Source organism: Coturnix japonica, chromosome 4, assembly GCF_001577835.2.
Source record: "Coturnix japonica isolate 7356 chromosome 4, Coturnix japonica 2.1, whole genome shotgun sequence".
NCBI lineage: Eukaryota > Metazoa > Chordata > Aves > Galliformes > Phasianidae > Coturnix > Coturnix japonica.
In genome coordinates, this window is record NC_029519.1 from 30,730,820 (window position 1) to 30,749,469 (window position 18,650).

An 18,650-nucleotide genomic window follows, 5' to 3' on the forward strand; every position below is an offset into this window, starting at 1 on the left:
GAAACACTAGAGGAGACTTCAGAATTCTTTCTTCTTATGTTCTTTCTCACAGCTTTAAAAATGCAAAAAACTTTCTTCCATTTGAAAAAGACTGTAATGTCTCCTTACAGAATCTCATGCTGCTTCTTTCTCTCCTCTGGGAAGGTCAGGATAAAACAATAAACTTGAATTCAAATCCCCAAATAACCATCTTCCCTGTCTCTGTCTTTCACAATTCCAGACTTAACTCACAAATGCACAAATTTAGGGATCATATGCAATGCTAGAATCTGTTTTTTTAGCCCTAGTGGGAACAAAGACCTATTAAATTTCACTTGCTGCTTCTTACTTTTCATTTGCATAGTTTAAAATCTTGTCTAGGGTGCAAGTAAAGGTGACAGGAAAAAAAAAGTAATGAGAGATTTACTGAATCTGAAACCAAAAAGTAGAGAATCAGATTATTTCAGCTCAGTCCTCTGATGTCCTTAGTCTAAACTTGTAGAAATCCATTTTCATCTGCTTTTAAATCAAATTGGATTTTTACAATCAACAAAATTTTCAAATATAGAAGTAAATGTGAAAATAATGACATTGCTCTTCTCAAAATGAGACCCAGTGTCCTTCAAAATTATTACTCGTTTTATCTCAAAAATGTCACCAAAAGCCTCTACCTTATTGAGGTGCAAATGAATTTCCATCAAAATGTTTATCTAAAGAATCTAGTAACTATTTTCAGGTGCTCTGGTGCCAGTTCCATTTCACTTAACTTAGGAATAATATACAGAATAATTACTATTCGTAATGTGCTATGAAAAGACAACTATTAAAAGCACAGCAAAATATGCAATGAGGTCTAAACCTATAGAAATTAGGTTTCCCAAGAAGGTATGCCAAAACAGTAAGTAAAAGTGTATCTGAAAGCAATTCTGTTTGTTAGTTGTATCATCACAGCTCTGTAACTGCTTTTTTTTTTTACTAAATCCAGAAATAACGTTCAAAGCTTTGCATTGCTCTTTGGACAGAAGCTTAAAAGCATCTCAAAGTTCCTCAAAAGTGCATGGAGACTAAAATAAACTCTGAAGAGAGACCAAATTTCCTCTGCCTAACTGCCAACCTCTGATTAAACAACTTTCATTACCTCCAAGTGGTAGTTTTCCAGCAGCCTGAGACAGTGGATATCTACATGGGTTATAAGCAGTACTTCACTTGAAAAGGCACAAGTGACACTTGGAATGAAAAAAATCCAGTGCACCAACACACTTTGCCTTGAGTCTCCTGCCAAGGTGAACACATCTACTTCTCAAAAAGCCATTTGTAAACGAAGAGATTAGAAATGGCACATTGTAGCTGACCTTGCGTGCAAAAATCTATTTGCATTTGAGCTACTGAACCAAATTCAGGAAGGGCACAGTCCTCAGAAACATTCCACTTCTACAAAGATGTCCTAACGGAAGGGGCTAAGTATGTAGGCTTTCATTAGAAAAGGGCATTCTGGTGTAGTTAGCAGTAAAAGAATCCACGCTGCAGGAAAGAGCAGGACAGGGAACATCTTGTAGAGTTTTTAGGAAACCATCCAGGACAGTGAGAATCCCATAATGCTGTTTTTATTCCTCTTTTTTTTTTTTTAAAAAATTTCTTTTTTTTTTTTTTTTTTTTTTTTTTTTTTAATTTTCTTTATTATTACTGACGACCCTTTTAATGTCAAATGGTACAAACACTTCCAGTTACTTTTTTTTAACTCATGCAAGGCATCCCCATTTTCACTGGTTAGCTGGAAATCATAGTTCCAAGAGAGCCATGTATTTCAACAAAAGGCAGGTAAAGCTGACAAACATATCAGCTTGTTCCTATAGGACCTCATCAGTAAAGAAACTGCACCTAGATGGGATGACACAGATACCTAAATTTACTGCAGTGCAACAGAGTTATTCTATGATAAATCAGGGTAATTTAAAACAGGGTAATACAGGAGCAAACAAGTTCCTTAAACGCTCATTCATTTTTAGGTTTGTGTATTATAGCAGGTCAATTCAAGTGAGGGTTTCAATATATATATATTTTTTAACGTCTCTGGGCCATAATTTTGGCATTTTGGAACACCAAGTCCAATAATTATGTGAGGAATAACTCAATTGATGTCAAGGTCAAAGTAAACATAGAATAATAAAAGGAAAGAGAGGCCCTGAGAGATTCACAAAGGGACAGCATGAGTAGAATGAAACCGAGCTTAACATCAGATCAATTGTATCAAATAATCAGGAGGTAAAAATTTCATAGCTCTACTAAGTCAGCTGGGGATTGCCTAAAAGCTGTATTTAGTTCTACTGAGGTTTCACACATGAGAAAAATGTGACAGAAATGCTCATGTTGTAATACAGCTTCCACAGCAGATACTGGCAGTGGGGAGTGGGAGAGGTTTAAGTAAGAATTGATAAAACTCTTCTAAACTTGTCAAGTTTTCACAAAGCACACAATCTACCTGCATGTTTGGCACCTTTTCTATGTATCACCTATATGATTTAACAAGAAAGCCTATGCAAGCTTTCCTGCAGATTTTTACTATGGGACCCCAAGTCCTCTAGTCTTTGAAGCAAATAACAAAATTGTGACAGTTCAAATTCAAACCACGCTGTAGGGTCTGTTTCTAAGGCCAGTAATCACTTGTGTCAACTCGCATCACATTTTTAGGCACTTGAAACCTTCCTTCTCCTGGCAACAGGAGCAGTAAATGAAGAAGCAAAAAAAGACATGTCAGTGAAAACACTGTGGATAGCACAGATGGCTTGGAGGGAGACACTCACGTTTGCAGGTCTGGCTCTCATCCTTGTAGTATCCCAGAGAACAGACCGGAACGCACATGCTGGTGTGGGACAGAACCAGGCTGGTGTTGCAGGAGGAGCAGGAAAGAGGACCCCTACCTCTGCAGGTTTTACATGAGGGGTGACATCCTGCAGGGATAGCAAAAGCAAATGTTTCTGTTCAAGCAAAAATAGATTTTCAAGAAAGTTCTGAAGGGTTTAGCAGAAGTATTCTCAGAGATTCAGTGCCAAAGTCCCTATCATGGTCTAAGCTCTTACTGGTGCTCAAGATTCAGGTGCAGAATCACAAGCATCCTATCTTGTGAAACATGGCTTAAATAGTTTTAGTTGTGCTTTCTTATTTCTCTCTCTCCCAGTCCTTTTACTTCAATCTTCCTTTCCCCTTAAGAAGAACTCTACAAGACCTGGCCAAGAAGCATCTATGAGAAAACAGCGAAGACAGAGAAAGCATGTGTCAATACTCCTTCTCATGCTGCCTCTCAACTGTTTTCACATCAGACTCTCCTGAGCCCAAAGTACTTTGTCTGTTTAGAATCCCCCTGACAGAACCACCAAGTGCTTTTCTAACAGCTCTACACACCCCCGAAGATTTATATCCATCCCTTCAATAGGAATTGCACCAGCTACGATCTATTTCAAGAACAGACACTAAAAGAGAGATAACAGTCCATTTAACAGAATCACGGAATTGCAGGGATTGGAAGGGACTTCAAAAGATCACAAACTCCCTGGGCAACCTGTTCCAGTGCTCCGTTACCCTTATCATACAGAAGATCTTCCGCATGTTAACATGGAACTTTCTATGTACAAGTTTTAGGCTGTTCCTCCCTGTCCTATTGCTACACACCAAAAAGAGCCTGGCCCTACCCATCTGTCTCCCACCTCCCTCCAGATATCCATGCATTCTCTCTATATTTCATCAATGACTTTGTAGGCCTCTATTACATTCCTTCCTCCTAAGGTCTCTTGTTTTCCAAGTTGAAGTACTTATGTCTACTTGGTTGTTCACCATACAGAAGACATTTGTTGCTCCCTTCTAGCTTTCCTCCACTTCCATTTTGAGTTGGGCAGAACTACTCACAGCACTCAGCACCTACAGTCAGAAGCAGAACAAGTTCTGCTTTCCTTTCATAGTAGCTGCCAACACTTTATTTGACTTTGCAATATTGCTGAACACGGAGATGGCATTTGCAATAGATTTCAAGATTAGCGCAAGGATGCCATCACTTTGTATGAGTCTACAACCAGCTATCTTTGCACCAATGCAACTGCTCACATCGAACTTCCCCTCTTGCTGTACTGACCAGATCCTCAATTTTACATGATCCTTCTGCTTCACAACCAGCAAATCCACTGACTGACTCAAGTAAGGAAGTACATTACTACCTTTCCTTTCCCCTGCATTTTTGAATAGATATTTTTACGCCACATCTCATATTTACCTTCCCTGTTTTCTTTATTCTCTAACTTTCTGCTTCTTACTTTGGCTTAGAGTTTTAAAATACCATAGCAGAGGCCAATAGATCCTACCAATTTCTTGAATGGGGATACAAACATACAAAATTATTAGTCTGTTTTATTTCTTGATACACCTTTACTCAGAGATTGATGTCAGCATTACACCTATCAGGGCAAATTAATTGAGAGTGAGAGCAGGTAAAGGAATCAGAGAAACGACTGCATTACATCATGATGGAGATCTTAAATGCCAGCACAAACTATAATATAAGCTTTGATACAGTCTGAATAATGTAAAACTTCTTTTAAATGAAACCTTTACAGTAGAAGGAAGAAATATTATCCCTAGGCTTAAATTTCTAGGAAGGTAAAATATCTCTCTCAGGGGTCTTTTCTATTAAATGACACTGAATATATTTCATAAGTCTCTGAGATTTCATTTGTCAAAAACCAAGCAAATAGACAGCTCCCAGTGTGCTTGAGAGTAGCTTTAAAACATTAATCATGAGCAGTCAGACTAGATTTGAAAATGTTACTTCCTGCAAAAGGTGCAGTTTTGGCGCCTACATCTTAGTTCTAATGTGCAGAATTTCTTGTTTCAATTTTCTTCTCCTAAAATAAACTGCAATACTCTTTGATTTGTGTAGGATGCTTTAACATGTCTCCATCGGCCACATAACAAAAGCATCCTACTTATTTCTACGAGTTCAGGAATTGTAAAGCAGCTCAGACAGAGTCTGGAACACAAGAACACAGCATGAGAACTGAAGGATATATATGGGTAAGTAAGGAGATGGAGAAAGAGAAGGATGGATAACAAAATATCATTTTGATGTTCCTTCCCCTATACAGATGAAAAGCTGAATCTACCACACCAGCCTACCTCCAAAGTTAAATGAAACTGGCTTTTTCTGTTAAAGTTGCTAGAGACTTTTGGACCACCACTGTAGCAGGACAAAATTGAAAGATTATAAATGTGGAAGGGGATGATACTTCACTTTAGGCAGCAGACTTCCTGAGAAGTTCCTACCAGCAAGAATTCTGCTTTTTGTGAGCAGAATTTGCATGGTCCATTGTGGAACACATCCAGAAAGCAGTAACAGTGCTGTTACTACACAAACTGGAAACCTGGTAACAGGCACATGAAACACCTGTTTGAAATTATCCTTGATTATATTCGAGTAGTCCACTTCTTCACAGAAGTGACCTCAGAGTAGCCATCTCTACACAGGACATAGTGTATTGTCATTCTATTCTCTGTGCCATCACCTTTGAGAGGCAGGATTTCCCACAGACAGAAAATCTGTCCCTCACCTCCTCCTCACAAGCACAGTCCTGCCTGGTATTTGTTATACTTATTAAACATATTGTAGTAGTGGAATAAATCCCACTATCCTCAGTATGTGCTCAAGACAACGGAGTGCTGTGAACCAAACAATTTGCCACAAGGATCTCTGCCATCTTGCTGCTACTTGAGGTTTCTACAGGGACTACTCACGTTTGCAGGCACCGCTCTCTGTGTAGTATCCCGCTGGACAGTCAGGAACACAGTGATCCCCTAGGAGTAAGTGACGGGCATTCTGGCACTTGAGGCAGAGGCTGCCAGTGTCCCACAGGTTGGCCACACACTGATGGCACAAAGGATGGCAGTCTAAAGGAAACAGGAGATAATGGATAGTGTCATCACAACTGGACAAAACAGAGCTGCTACAGGTGAACACTGCCAAGAATTTAAGGAAGTCATTAGAGACAATTTTCAGAGCCTCTTACCTCTTAACTGGTACACATGGGCAAGATGTTGAACACTGCACTCCCTAATGTCCCTAATCTATTCCTCAAGCCCTCAGCAATGTGTTTCCCCAAAGCGAAAACACTGCGATGCTCAGAAAGAGCACAAGATGGGGATGAGGGTGAGAGGAGAGGAATGCTGCTTGAACGTGGCAGTTTCTGATTACTCTCCTTTTAAACATGCACTCCCAGATGTTTGCAAGAGAGGGGATCAGAAACTACCATATTCATCCTGTGCTATTCTAGAGTATCATGAAGTTTTCACTCCTCCTCAGCAAACATTCCCCACATCTATCCTGTCCTATTCAAGCACACCCCATTCCATCTTCCCTTAAGTGAGCATGAGAAAGCTTTATACCAAAGCCAGTCTTTGCTTCTCCCAAGCCCTACTCTGATTTTAGGTGCTTCTACCAACAGATTCGCCTTTAACAAACTCCCCCTTTTGAAGAACAAAGAGCACAACCTGTACAGCTGTATGATCTTCTTCAATGGTTAGTTCATCCTGTTCAGATTTCCCCACACAAATGAGACATCCATACCCTGAAGAGGCCACAGCAGACCTCAAAGCCAACAGCAGCATTTAGAGTTCACATGGGAGAGCCTCTAAACCTCTACCTTTTTCTCTTTTTTCCCAGCAGCACATGAACTCACGTCTCCTGACCTTTTCCTGAACTTGAGCACTTTAAAAGATTCTACAACAAGCCTTTTGTATGCACAATGGAGCAGTGTAAGGCAACCTGGAGGCCAAATTAATCCTCATTATGGTAATTCAGAAAATTATAAAGGAAATGACGACTGTCTTGAAAGAAATGTAATTATGAGGCTTGATTCCAGTACCTGGTTTCTTGTCAGATTTCTACCAAAGGTTCAACTTTCTGTCTTTTGTCTGTTATGACAGCACTACTACAGATTGTCAGGCAATCTAAATTTACAAGCTGAAGACAGGCTCACATAGGAGTCTGGGGGAATTCTGCATCCATACCTGCAAGAATGTAATTGCAAATGTTGTCTAAACCCAATCCAATCTCGTCTATATGTTATGTGCATGATCCTCATCAAACAGTGGTGGAAAAGCACAGACACAGCTCAGAAATCAGTACAATCCAGACTGCGTGCAAGATTCAAGGCCCTTAAAGCAGCTGCCTCCTTCACCTCTTACTCAGGGTGCTTAATCTGCCTAGTATCTACCCACACACCCAACCTTTCAGATGGGAAATTAACAGCCAGACAGGAGATAAAGATGAGCAAAATGAAAGAGTATGCTTAAGATAGTGACCCTCTGAGTTCTCAATCCATCACCGTCAGGACAGTGGTAAGAAGAGCAAAGCAGTACATGAGGACACACTTAAACTCAGTGACAGACCCCCAAACCAGCTTATAGGGGTTACTGTATTGCAGATTCCTGATTCTCTACAGAAGAGCTGAATACAACCAGTGCATCATCCTAAAAACCATATACATCTTTACCATCAAAGCAAGTTGAGGTCCGAAACCTGCCCTGCCATCACTAGAGACCTGTCATCTTACCTGCAAGCCCCCGTGAAGTAAGAAGAGATCACAAACAGCTCGCCATAGAATACAGTGCCTGAGATATCATCCAAACATCCCTGAGTCTGAGATGTAATTGTATGTACAGGGCTGGAGGAGAGGGGAGGAGTGTTATGCGCTCATACTCAATAAATTAACAAATTAAAATAGTTTCTCATGCTTCCAAAAGTTCAGCTTCCAAGCTCAAAATAACACCCCTCGAGTTCAATCTCTTCCTGGAACCACTGGTCCCAGTCATAAAATTTGGGCACGAAGCAATAAGTAATTGAACCCTGCAACTGTTTTTCAGTGACTAAGAACAAGGGACACCCATGTATGGTAAATAGGTTCAACAAGCAGAGAATAAAAATGGGACAATGAAAAGCCAGGGTGCCCAAAAAACAAGTATCTTCTATAAGCAATTAGGTTCTCCCAAACTACTACTTAAAAAGCTATGTATCTACAAAACCAGGTACTGCCGCACCGCTGCAGTACAGTCTCCTCTTCATGGCCTCTGTTTGCTCCTAACAAGTTGAAAGAGATCCCTTCTTCAACTACTGCTTTATAAGAAATCAGCCTCATCACTGTCTTCCTTCTTTGTAAATCTGCAGATCAAAGAATGCACAACAACAAAAAAAGAAAGCCTCCTGATGCCCATGGTGAATTTGAGGGACATTGGGGAACTAGTGACAGAGTAAAGCAAGAACTGAAGTACTTTGTCTTGGAAAAGATTATTTAAATTTTTCACAGCAGGCTCCCTCAGAAACAAGGATGAAAAGAAGCAGAGTGTTCTCTTTATGCTTCTCAATAACAACTCACACTGGTATCTGTTACCTGATTCTGCCTTCTTCCTGTCCATCCTCAATCCAGCTCGGCTAGCAGGCAAATTACTGCTTGAGTGCTCTGGGATTTCAGAGGCTTTTACTGCAAGTCAGTGTGATGTGACTATCCAATTCCATTAGACTTCTTTCAAAACCCAAAGTGCATTCTTCAGAGCAGCACGTTACCATCTTGCTCACAGTCTAAAAAGAGTTTCCCTTTCTCATCTTTTTGAGATTACTGACCTGCCTCCCACCGTCTAAAGAAACCTTTCTCAAGCTACCTCTTCAGCTGGATCTAATTTTGTCCAGTTCAACAGTCTATGTAAAAACAAAACCAAAAACAACTAACTTAGCTATTTCTGATTTTCCTACAAAGCAACTTTCAATATGAAGTATGATACAATTGCTTACAATGATTTCAATTTCCACAGTTACATTATTTCCACACCCTCTTTAGAAGGTAAAGAAAACAAACAAACCAACCTGTGCCTCTCCTATACAGAAAATTATCTATTTTATACTGTTTCCTTGCCTGCAAATATACAAACAACTGGAAAAAAATAATTTTTAAAGTGCTTGTGAACACTAATAAAGGAAACTGCCTCACAGTTCCACAATTTGCTAAGCAATCAACCATTTACAGTGCTTAAATATGTCTTCCTTCTGAAGGGCTCTATAGAAAAAAAAGTTTCCCTGCTGCAAGTTTCATATTATACTCTAAGATAAGGTGCCAGGCTTGCAACAGAGCCTGGCAACTCTAAATGCCGTGTCATTTACAGGCATATCAGAATGTAAATGCTCTCTGGAGTAAATCCAGAAAGAAAATCAGTGTGAGTGATTCAAAAGGACACTTAGCACTGACAAGGGTTTTGTGAAGGGTTTGCCTCTCCCCTTAAAGCTCTGACAAGTACTGTGTCACACAAACAGGCAATGTGAACTCCATATTTACAGGCAGCAGTCTGCACCTTTCTGAATGGGCTGGGAGCTAATTTGGGCAGCAAAGTAGGGAAAATCCATCTGGAGACAACCTGACACAAACAAACCCAGTCCCAGGTAGGGAAATTATCTTCCATCTTCCTCATCTGCCAGTTCAGCTGTTGACTTCTGTAGGAGTTTGCATGCCAGTGATTAAGTGGAGCTAAGCTACTGATTTCCCTCTTGCTCTGCTTAGACAAACTCCAGCTCCTTGTAATGATATCAATGTCTCTCTAAGAGGAGGGCAACAGCTCATTAATTTTACAAGGAGCTGAGTGTATTTCTTGTTGTCAGTATGTCCCTTCTGGAATTTTAAGAGCAAGGCAGAAAGGCTTGTTTATAGGCATCCTCCTGCGTAAGCTCTTCTGGGTTTATCTTTGAAAATTTTCACAACTGCACACAGCATAAGAAAGCAAGGGCCCAAGCAGCTGAACACAGGGACTGGGAGTTTCCTTGCAAGGAAGTTGATTTTTTCTAACTACTCTCACACCAAGTCAGGAAAAGATCAAGACAAGCCAATGACCTATCCAAGTTAGAATAGTCTCTGCTTGGTTTTCATAAGCCAGACAAGAGTTTTAGCAATGGTGCAATTTTTTAAACTGATGCCTGCAACAACATCCAAAAGCTAAATTGGATAAGCAGCTGAAAGAGGAAGAGAAACAAAAGAACATTTTCAAAGCTAAAACTCAAAGTATAGAGAAGCCTTGAAACTCAGCAGGGAACTGCTAAAGCCACAAAAGTGTTCCTGTACATACACTTCAGATATGAAATGATGTTTATGAACTGAGCATTCTAAAGAGAACTGACACAAATTCTATGTGCCCAAAGTAGAGGTTGGAAAGACATTGATCCATGGAAACTCGTGGCCATTTCAACTTTCTTTCGCTAACATCTGAAATACTTATTTGGGTAAAATGTCATAAATAAGATATTTTTTCTATTAACAAGGCAAACGTTCCAATCCTCATTCAGGTAACATGTACAATACTGACTTTAATTCACAGGCAATGGCTTCAAGTGGCAGTTGTTTTTTTCCGCCCTATGAAATATTTTCTCTGCATGTCTCCATAAAGTATGACAGGTGGCTACACTGCATAGCAGTCCCTGTAAGTCAGAACACCATTCTGCCTGGAGGGTCAGAAATTAGACACAAATGGGAAGAAAACTGTAAAGAAAAAAAAACATAAAAAAACTGCTTTGGTAAGCAAAGGAAGTTTCTAATGCATATTATATTATGGGACTGTCAGGGATTTTAATGCTTTGTTTTATGGGACAGCTGCTCTTTAACTACTAATTAATAACATGCAAGGGCAAACTCAGTAGTTCAATCAGTGTTGAATTAAGAAAATGAGTGAAATTTAACAATCTGAATGTGGAGCTCTTTTGTTTGTAGTAGAATTGGCAACACACATACTTTCCATAATCATCAGACATAAATTTGGACAAAGATCAACACACCCAGGACGGCAAATCCAAGACCAGAGCACAATTTCATTTATTTACTTTTTGAATGGCAATAAATGACTGTGCTCCAAGGATTTTTAAGACTTCAGCTAAATAAAGAAGCATCACTGCATCTATCTCCAAGATCCCATGGATGTGAAGAGCCCGTGTGATATGAAGAGAGAATATTCACTGCCCTCTTAAAGGAAGGATGGGCACACAAGTCACAGAGCAGGAGCAGAATCAGAGCTGATAGGAGGAACAGCATCTCCTTATGTTCCTACTATGTTGTAACTGAAAAGCATCTCCTTTTGGGACTATAGATCCAAACATTATTGAAACTCAGAGATATCAGATGCTATGAATCAACCTTTGAAAACACATTTCTAGCTTCAAGCCTTGAAGCATTTCTAGCTTATGAAGACAACTCTCCAAATAGTGAATCCCATTCAGGGGTTCACGCTCAAAAGTAACTCTGCCACTTTGCAAGGAGAGGCTACATCACCAGAACAAAGCTCGTTAGATTGCAAGGAAGGGATGCATCATCGGATTGCAGCTGTGTTGGAGCCCAGAAAGCCAAGCAAGGTTCTTTGCAGGTGATTCATCGCTGTCAGAATAACGAGTCTGGAGGTCAAACCATGCCCTGCACATTGCTTGTGTGACCACACAGTCTGCAATTTCTTCTCCTCATTATTGCCAGGTATTGTGATGTTTACCTATTCACTCGGGAGCATGCTTATTGCTTCATGGCATTTCTACAATCTTATAGGCAGCAGTTATATAAAAGGAATAATTAAAGCGCATAGCATGCATCCAGCTGCAGAGAAAGTATTCCTGAGGTAGAATTCTGTTTTATGATAAATAGTGTATATATATGTATATTTAAAAATAAAACTTACAGCTATAAAATCATGTTCCCAGCAGCCTTTTACATAGGAAGCATAATGCAAAGTAATGGGAAAATAAGGTGGAAGATATGAAGTGCACACAGCTATGATGTTATAGGACATTAATGAGCATCATTATAGCCCCTGAAATTTTACAGGGCAGAAACAGCTCATCACACTAAAATTACTTTCTGAATTATTTACTGAGTTACTTTCATAGTGTAATTACTTGACTACATGAAACATCTTGATTTCCCACTCTCATTTCCTGTATATCCAGGAATTTTAGGGGATATTTTCCTCTCGTTAGATACTTTGTTCTGCCTCCCTTCTTAGACTAAACAGTAACTGTTGCTTACAAGGAAGGTGAAAATAAAATAAAATAATCTGCAGAGAGGAAAGAAATAAGTATTTCATTAAAAAGAAAACAAAAACCAAGAAAGCAGTGTAAGCAAAAATAAGTGCCTGTGAAAGGGAACCATCGAGATTAAATTGAGAATGATAGCCTCTCAGTGGATACATTTACTGCATTTATTGCATTTTTTCCCTTTTCTTACAATTCTTTATCTCATATGGAACTGTTCAAGCTAGCATAAGCATCACATACTGAACCTTTTATTGATAAAGAAAAAAATGGCTTGATAAAGCTCAGAAATTGCTGGAGCTCTTCCCCAGATATGTTTATATGTGTCTATGTGATGGATTAAAAGTGATTTTTCTTTTTAAACAAGTAAATGCAATCAGTGGCTTTTGATGATAGGCTTAAGTGCAGGCACCAAGCACCCACAGTGTATAACCCCTGTGCACAAATCCTATTATCTTTCAAAAATGCACACAGCAATCCTAGCTGTGCCAATTTTTCTTTAGAGCCCCCAGAAATTGCTTTTCTGAATCATGAATGGTTCCTTAGCTCACTTTAGTGAAGCTCTGTGCAGGACCTAAAGGCAGCTTTCCTTGCTCTGGGCCCATCAGGGACCCAGGTCTCTGAGAAGAGACCACAGCGCTGGTAACTGCCAGCTAGCATTCCCAGGTGTTACAATTACCCAAGGCTTCTCCATCTCAGGCAAAGCCAGTACCAGCCTGCTGCAGAGAGAATTCAGAGTAGGAGAAAAGCAAGAATCATGCCTTTAATAAGCACAGGGTGTTCTCACAGACTGAAAAGACAGGGAATGGAATGACAAGCCTACTGTAAGAAACAGACTGCAACAAGATACAGTTAAATACTTGGCCTGGCAAAAGCAGCTGCAGCCCATCCTATTCTTAAGAACATATTCATTATGTTATTATTAACCATATGAGTGCTCCATTGATTGCCAGGTATACCAGTCTGTATGTGTGTGACCTTGTGTGACTTCAAGTCTTCAAACCAGCAGCAAGTCTGACAGAAGAGCACCTGACCCCCCCTCCCTTCCACCGGCCTTAAACAATGTGCAGTTAATTCCATGCAGCTCTACAGAAGATGTGTACAGCAGAAATGGTCAGCAGCTTTGCTATGTACTATACACACTGGAGAGTTTCCTAATGGTATCTGTGTGATATTTCACCCACAACAGGCATTTCGATTTCTTGAGTAGCTGGCAAATGCTACAGAAAGACCATCCTGATGTATGACCCAAGGCCATCTCCTCTTACTTACCCACACAATATCCCACCAAATTGAGATACTGCTCTTCCTTGCAGCTAGTCCTGCAGCTTCCACCAGACAGAGCTGCATGGGGATGGCAGCTCAAGCACTCCAAATCAGAAGGGCCATGGCATGTCTTGCATGACGGATGGCAGGCTGGATAAGAAAAATCATCACTTGTTATGCTTTTGGTGTAATCTATCTTATACTCTCCCCTTCCCAGGAAAACAGCCTCTACAATAATCATTTACTCCTACAAAACATGGACATAAAACAACATTCAAAGCATCAGTGACTAGCGAGTTGTGGTTTAGAAGGCTCTTATATCCACACTTTGAATAAATGAGATGAAAACAAAGAGTTGAAAACTGAAAAGAGGAAAAAAAAAAAAAAGGCATTTATTTCCTGCATTAATCAGGATATAGATGTATAGAAAATGCAAATAGATTGTCCCTTTTATTCCTCCCTCCAGCATATGCAGGTACATATAAGACAGAGTGGGACTGCACAAGAATTATACTGGCATGAGTTTGACATTCACAAGTGGGGAAATGAGGAAATTATTTCTGCACAAACCCCTCCCAAAGTGAAACCAATAAAATGTGAATGCTGTGCCAGCTCATTAGTTACTCTGTCTCCCAAAAGCTAAACAAAAGCATTGCAAAACAAGCAATTAAGATTGCTCAAAAGTATTTCATTCAGACTGTTTTCCTATCTTTCCATCTTTACAGCCAGATGCCATATTTCCATGATTTCCACACTAGATCTGAGGGAGACAGAAATACTACAGCTAATGATCTGTAAAAATCTCTTAGAAACTACTTTAGAAACTTTTCCATGAATAAAAGCAAACAACTTCAAAGTCTCCCACCTCAGGACTCCCTCAGGCTACACAGAATTGCTCACTCCCCACATGGAAGCTGAGCTTTTCACAGCTGCCACAGCATACAGCTCCAGTGTTTAAGACCTAATGTGCCAAGTCCCACTACCTTCTTGGGATTCAGACTCCCATAGTACAGCAGTTACCTCAGCTCTAAGATGGCACAGCACAGCCTCAAAATTGATGAACCTTTATAACAATAAATACATTTACAAGAAATAAATATGTTTATTTGGCAGACTGTTTTTCCTTAGACAAACAAATTCAATAAACAGAGCAATGGTTCCCCTCCCTACACTTGAGCCTTCCAAGGGCAGCAACGAATAGAACTTCAGCAAATTTATCCTACTGCAAGAACAGATGCAGGGAAGCCTTACTCAATGAATCTATTGCAAAACAACAGACAGCTTTCAAATGACCCTGAGGAGACTAATCAGATTTCAAATGCCTGTATTTCCCCATCCACTGTACTTAAAAACTAATAATAAATGGCATACCCCAAGGGCCATTATTTTCTGCAAGTGGCGTAGAAGATGTAATTGTTGCAGTCACTTGGAAGATCAGTAGTCAGAGCTATGGGTTTAAATGAGATCAAGCAATCTGAATGAGAAGGCCACTTGCTGACCAGCAGGCAACGCTAAGACACAAATAACACTGTACTTGCTAATGGTCAAGCCCATCCATAGAGGTAATGGCTTTTCTCCCATATCTGCAGAATTCCTTCTTTTTAAACCCTGCCTCATAGCTAGCAGTGGATTAAAAATGAAGCTGAAGCTAATTCAGTATGCTTATCTAGCCTAAGAAAAGTAGACCGCATTTCAGAACTGGCCAGTAAGACCTTTTCTACAACAGCGCTGGCTAAGAACTTCATCCAAGCCTAGTGAAATGAAAAGCAAAATACTTTCAGGGAAGCTGTCCAGGGGAGTAAAACTGATTATAATTTATGATTCAATGTGCATGCTTCCCTTCCGTTTGGAAGAGATTCCATTTCCCGAAATTGGACTACTCTATTTTCCCCTGAAAATACTTAAATTGCCTCATATAAATCTGACAGCATCTCTAATTACATTTAGAAATGCATTACAGAACGTGCATGCAATGAAATTCAGCAGTATAAGCTGCAGGTTCCTACACTGTGCACTTACAGGAGCAGTGATTTTGCTGGCTGAACATCCCCTCTGGACACTCGGAGAGGCATCTGCCCTCAAGCAGGATGTGTGAAGACAGACAGGCCGTACAGTCCTGGGAAGTGTTCCCTATGCAATCTGCACAGGAGGAGTGGCACTCTGTAGGGAAGCGAAAAACAAAAAGACAGAAGCAAAAAATCAATTTAGCTCACTCTCTGTTGCTACTGTCCAGCAAGATTGCTTTGTCCCCAAAGGGAACAGGAAGGTGTTTCCTTTACAGGATTCTCTGCTTTTTGAAAGGTAGAAAGGGCAAGAATGTAAGAAGACTGTAGAGCACATTTCTTGAAGATAGGAGCAACCAAAGATATCTGCATACTTAATTGCTTTGCACCCACGCAGTTCATCTCCAAAATGGAAAGCTGACGCACAACAACATATCATTCTCCTCCCTCTAAGAGCTTTGGGTCTTGCAGACTCGGAGTCCAAAATCATCTTTTGCTATTACCCTACAGTTAGTTATCCCAGGAAGGATTTTCTATCCAGCACTGCTGGACAGTTATCATTAGTCATTCTGGCGCAGTCAGAGTTGGACTTGCCACCTGACTTTACAGCTAGTAGAGTGAATGTTCATTAAAAAGGATTCAGCAAGAAGGATGAGTGCGCAGTTGAAACGTTAAGACTTCCTCACTTTAGCCTCTACTCGTACTGATTCTAAAACAAGTCAGTTTAAACTAAATAATCTGATGAAATAAAAATGCAAATTGTCTAAAAAACCCTACTCATTTTAAGAGCAGTAGCTCAAGGATGCAGGTTCCACTGCGTTAAACACAAAGGAAGACTTCCTGCCCTCTAAGGAGATAAGACAAACACAGGGTTGGAGAGAATAAAAGCAAGTAAATGATTTATACAAGTACTGTAAGCTGCCTGTCAGAGTCATCATAAATGCTGTATCTTTAGGACTATCTCTGCCTCAACTGACTCAAATCAAATCAGAGAGAAATTTCTTAGCTTCAGCAGGGAAACCTCAAGTATTTTAAAACCACGGAGAGAAATATTTCTGTAGAGTGGTTAGAAATTCACAGGTACAAAGGCAAAAAATTCAAAACCAACATTATAACCTACATACAAAGGCACTTTTTTTTCCTGCATAGACAGTGTAGGCATGTAAAATCTGCTATGGGTCTGCATTTTCAAAAAGATGGATCTGTAAAATCTGTATGAGAATTTAGATGGGTAGCTCAAAGTCTGAGATGGTGAATATTCACATCCTTCTGCAATAAATCAAATTGCTACTCTAATCCCTTCACTAATACAGAAGAGCTAATAAAGTGAGGTTGTGCTGACATTCTTGCTCAGTGATATAATTCAGCACTGTCACCGAACTCTGTTCAGGCCTGTTGGTGCAGGTCTGTTCACCCTCTTGAGGCAATGGTGTATGGATTTCTTTATTTAGTTTCTATACCATAAACTGGATTCAGACAAGAAAACCCATTCCCTGCCAGGAGACAGCCACTGCATGAATTGGGAGGTTTTGCGTTAATGCCTTTGGGAAGCAGCCCAAAGTACTGAAACGTTTGTAGCTTGTGTAGGTCACTGATAAAAGACAGAACCATTCCGTAAGGAAATGACATTTCTTCATTTTAAAGTGCCTCTAAGGCAAACAAACCAAACCAAACCAAACAAACAACTAAAAGACCCACAAACTCCTGTCAATTTGATAAAACACAATTTAAAATAAATTTATGTTGGGTCCACTTCCAAAAACTATTTTTGACCAGGAAGAAACAGCCATTGGTAATGCTATTGCTGATGTTATTACTGTTTCATCATTCAGGTGCTATGGAGTCGCTGTCTACTTGGCGTCTCTTTTCACATAGGGAAATCATTTCCATCCATTAACATACTTCTCCTTTGCCTTCCGGTGCTCTGTGTTGCTGTGAGACACTCTGCCTCATTCAGCCTGAATCCATGCACATTATTTTCAAGGTACTACTATGAGTTTATTGTGTTAACATTCAATATGGCTGCCACAGGCTCTGTATAGCCCAACTGAATGGCTGGCTGATATACAGACAGTATTCTTCAGTGAAATCTTACAACAGTGGGAAACTATGCATATCCTAGAGGACATCATCTTAACCTCTCTTCTAAACTGTAGCCTTCATGGAAATGCTTCCCACTTGGCATTTCAGGAGCAGTGATAGCAGTGTGCTGCGGGGCATGCATCAGAAGAGCTTTCACAAAAAGAAAATACTGCTGAGGGATGTTTTGACCTGCTACAGGGGCTAAAAGTGGAGAAAGCTCAGTCTCTTCTGAACAGGATTTAACGATTGATCCTGCTTAAAAATAATCAATGGTAAAAATCTCACATTCAAACTGAAAAAAAAAAAAAAAAGCTACGCTAAGGTGGCAAGACCAGAATCCAATCATTAAAAAAAATACCAACAAAACTACATCCTTTTCTTACAAGATTACATGTAAAGTATATTTTCCTCCAAAAGTGTTATAGAGGAGCTCAAAGCATGCCAGAAGCAAACATATTATGAAGTGACCAGAAACACAAAATCCAGCACAGCTGCATGCTTAAATCCTCAAAGAACAGTTTCCATAGTCAACTCACGTTTGCAGACTCCTGTGACATCCAGGTAGAAGTGGGCCTGGCACTGCGAGAGGCAAAAGCCGTGCACAGCTCCTTCCACAGGTTGATGAGGCTGCAGCACATCCTCTGGTGCCCAGCACTGCAGACAATGAGAGGCCTCTGGGCCAATGCAGGTACGGCAGGATGCATGGCAACCTGCATGTGTAAAGAGAGCAGTCTGAGACATAGCTCTGAGGGGAGAGGTCTCACAGAGACAGACATGGCCCAATAGCCATGCAAAGTCAGGAATCTTGTAAACACAAAATGCAAGAAAATACTGGTTCAAACCCTGCAGTAAACAGTCTGACAATCAAAGAGCTAATCAAGCAGCCATATCTTATAGCAACTCACATGCTAAGGAATTTGTTCCATAAACAGATGGAGTGCTGTATCATCTATGATGAACAGGAAAATACTTTGCTGTCATATCTTTAGAAGAACAGCTCTTCCCTTCAATAAAGTTGACAAACACAATTGGAAAAAAAAACAACCTTCATTGCTTGTGGCACAGTATTACAACATTCCTTTAATTTCTGGAGCTGTAAGCATGAACATAATCTCACCAGATAGCTAGAAATAACAGCATGATGGGCTCAAAGGAAGCAGAAATCCACCTCTTGAATTTTAAGATTTTCCACTATTGCAAAACATATTAAGTATATGTATTTTGTTATATATGGGTGT

The 18,650-nt window shown here is 40.0% G+C and overlaps 1 protein-coding gene across 3 annotated transcripts in view; it reads right to left on the bottom strand.

The window, feature by feature from the left end:
* Positions 1-18,650, bottom strand: part of FRAS1 (Fraser extracellular matrix complex subunit 1) — a 152,127-nt gene that overhangs the window by 56,990 nt on the left and 76,487 nt on the right. For all 3 annotated transcript variants that reach the window (XM_015861184.2, XM_015861187.2, XM_015861186.1), the window contains 5 exons: positions 17,949-18,122; positions 15,347-15,487; positions 13,334-13,477; positions 5,755-5,907; positions 2,781-2,927 (listed from right to left, as the gene is read on the bottom strand). In XM_015861184.2, the coding sequence (XP_015716670.1) occupies positions 2,781-2,927; positions 5,755-5,907; positions 13,334-13,477; positions 15,347-15,487; positions 17,949-18,122 (759 nt within the window). The remainder of the gene's footprint in view (positions 1-2,780; positions 2,928-5,754; positions 5,908-13,333; positions 13,478-15,346; positions 15,488-17,948; positions 18,123-18,650) is intronic.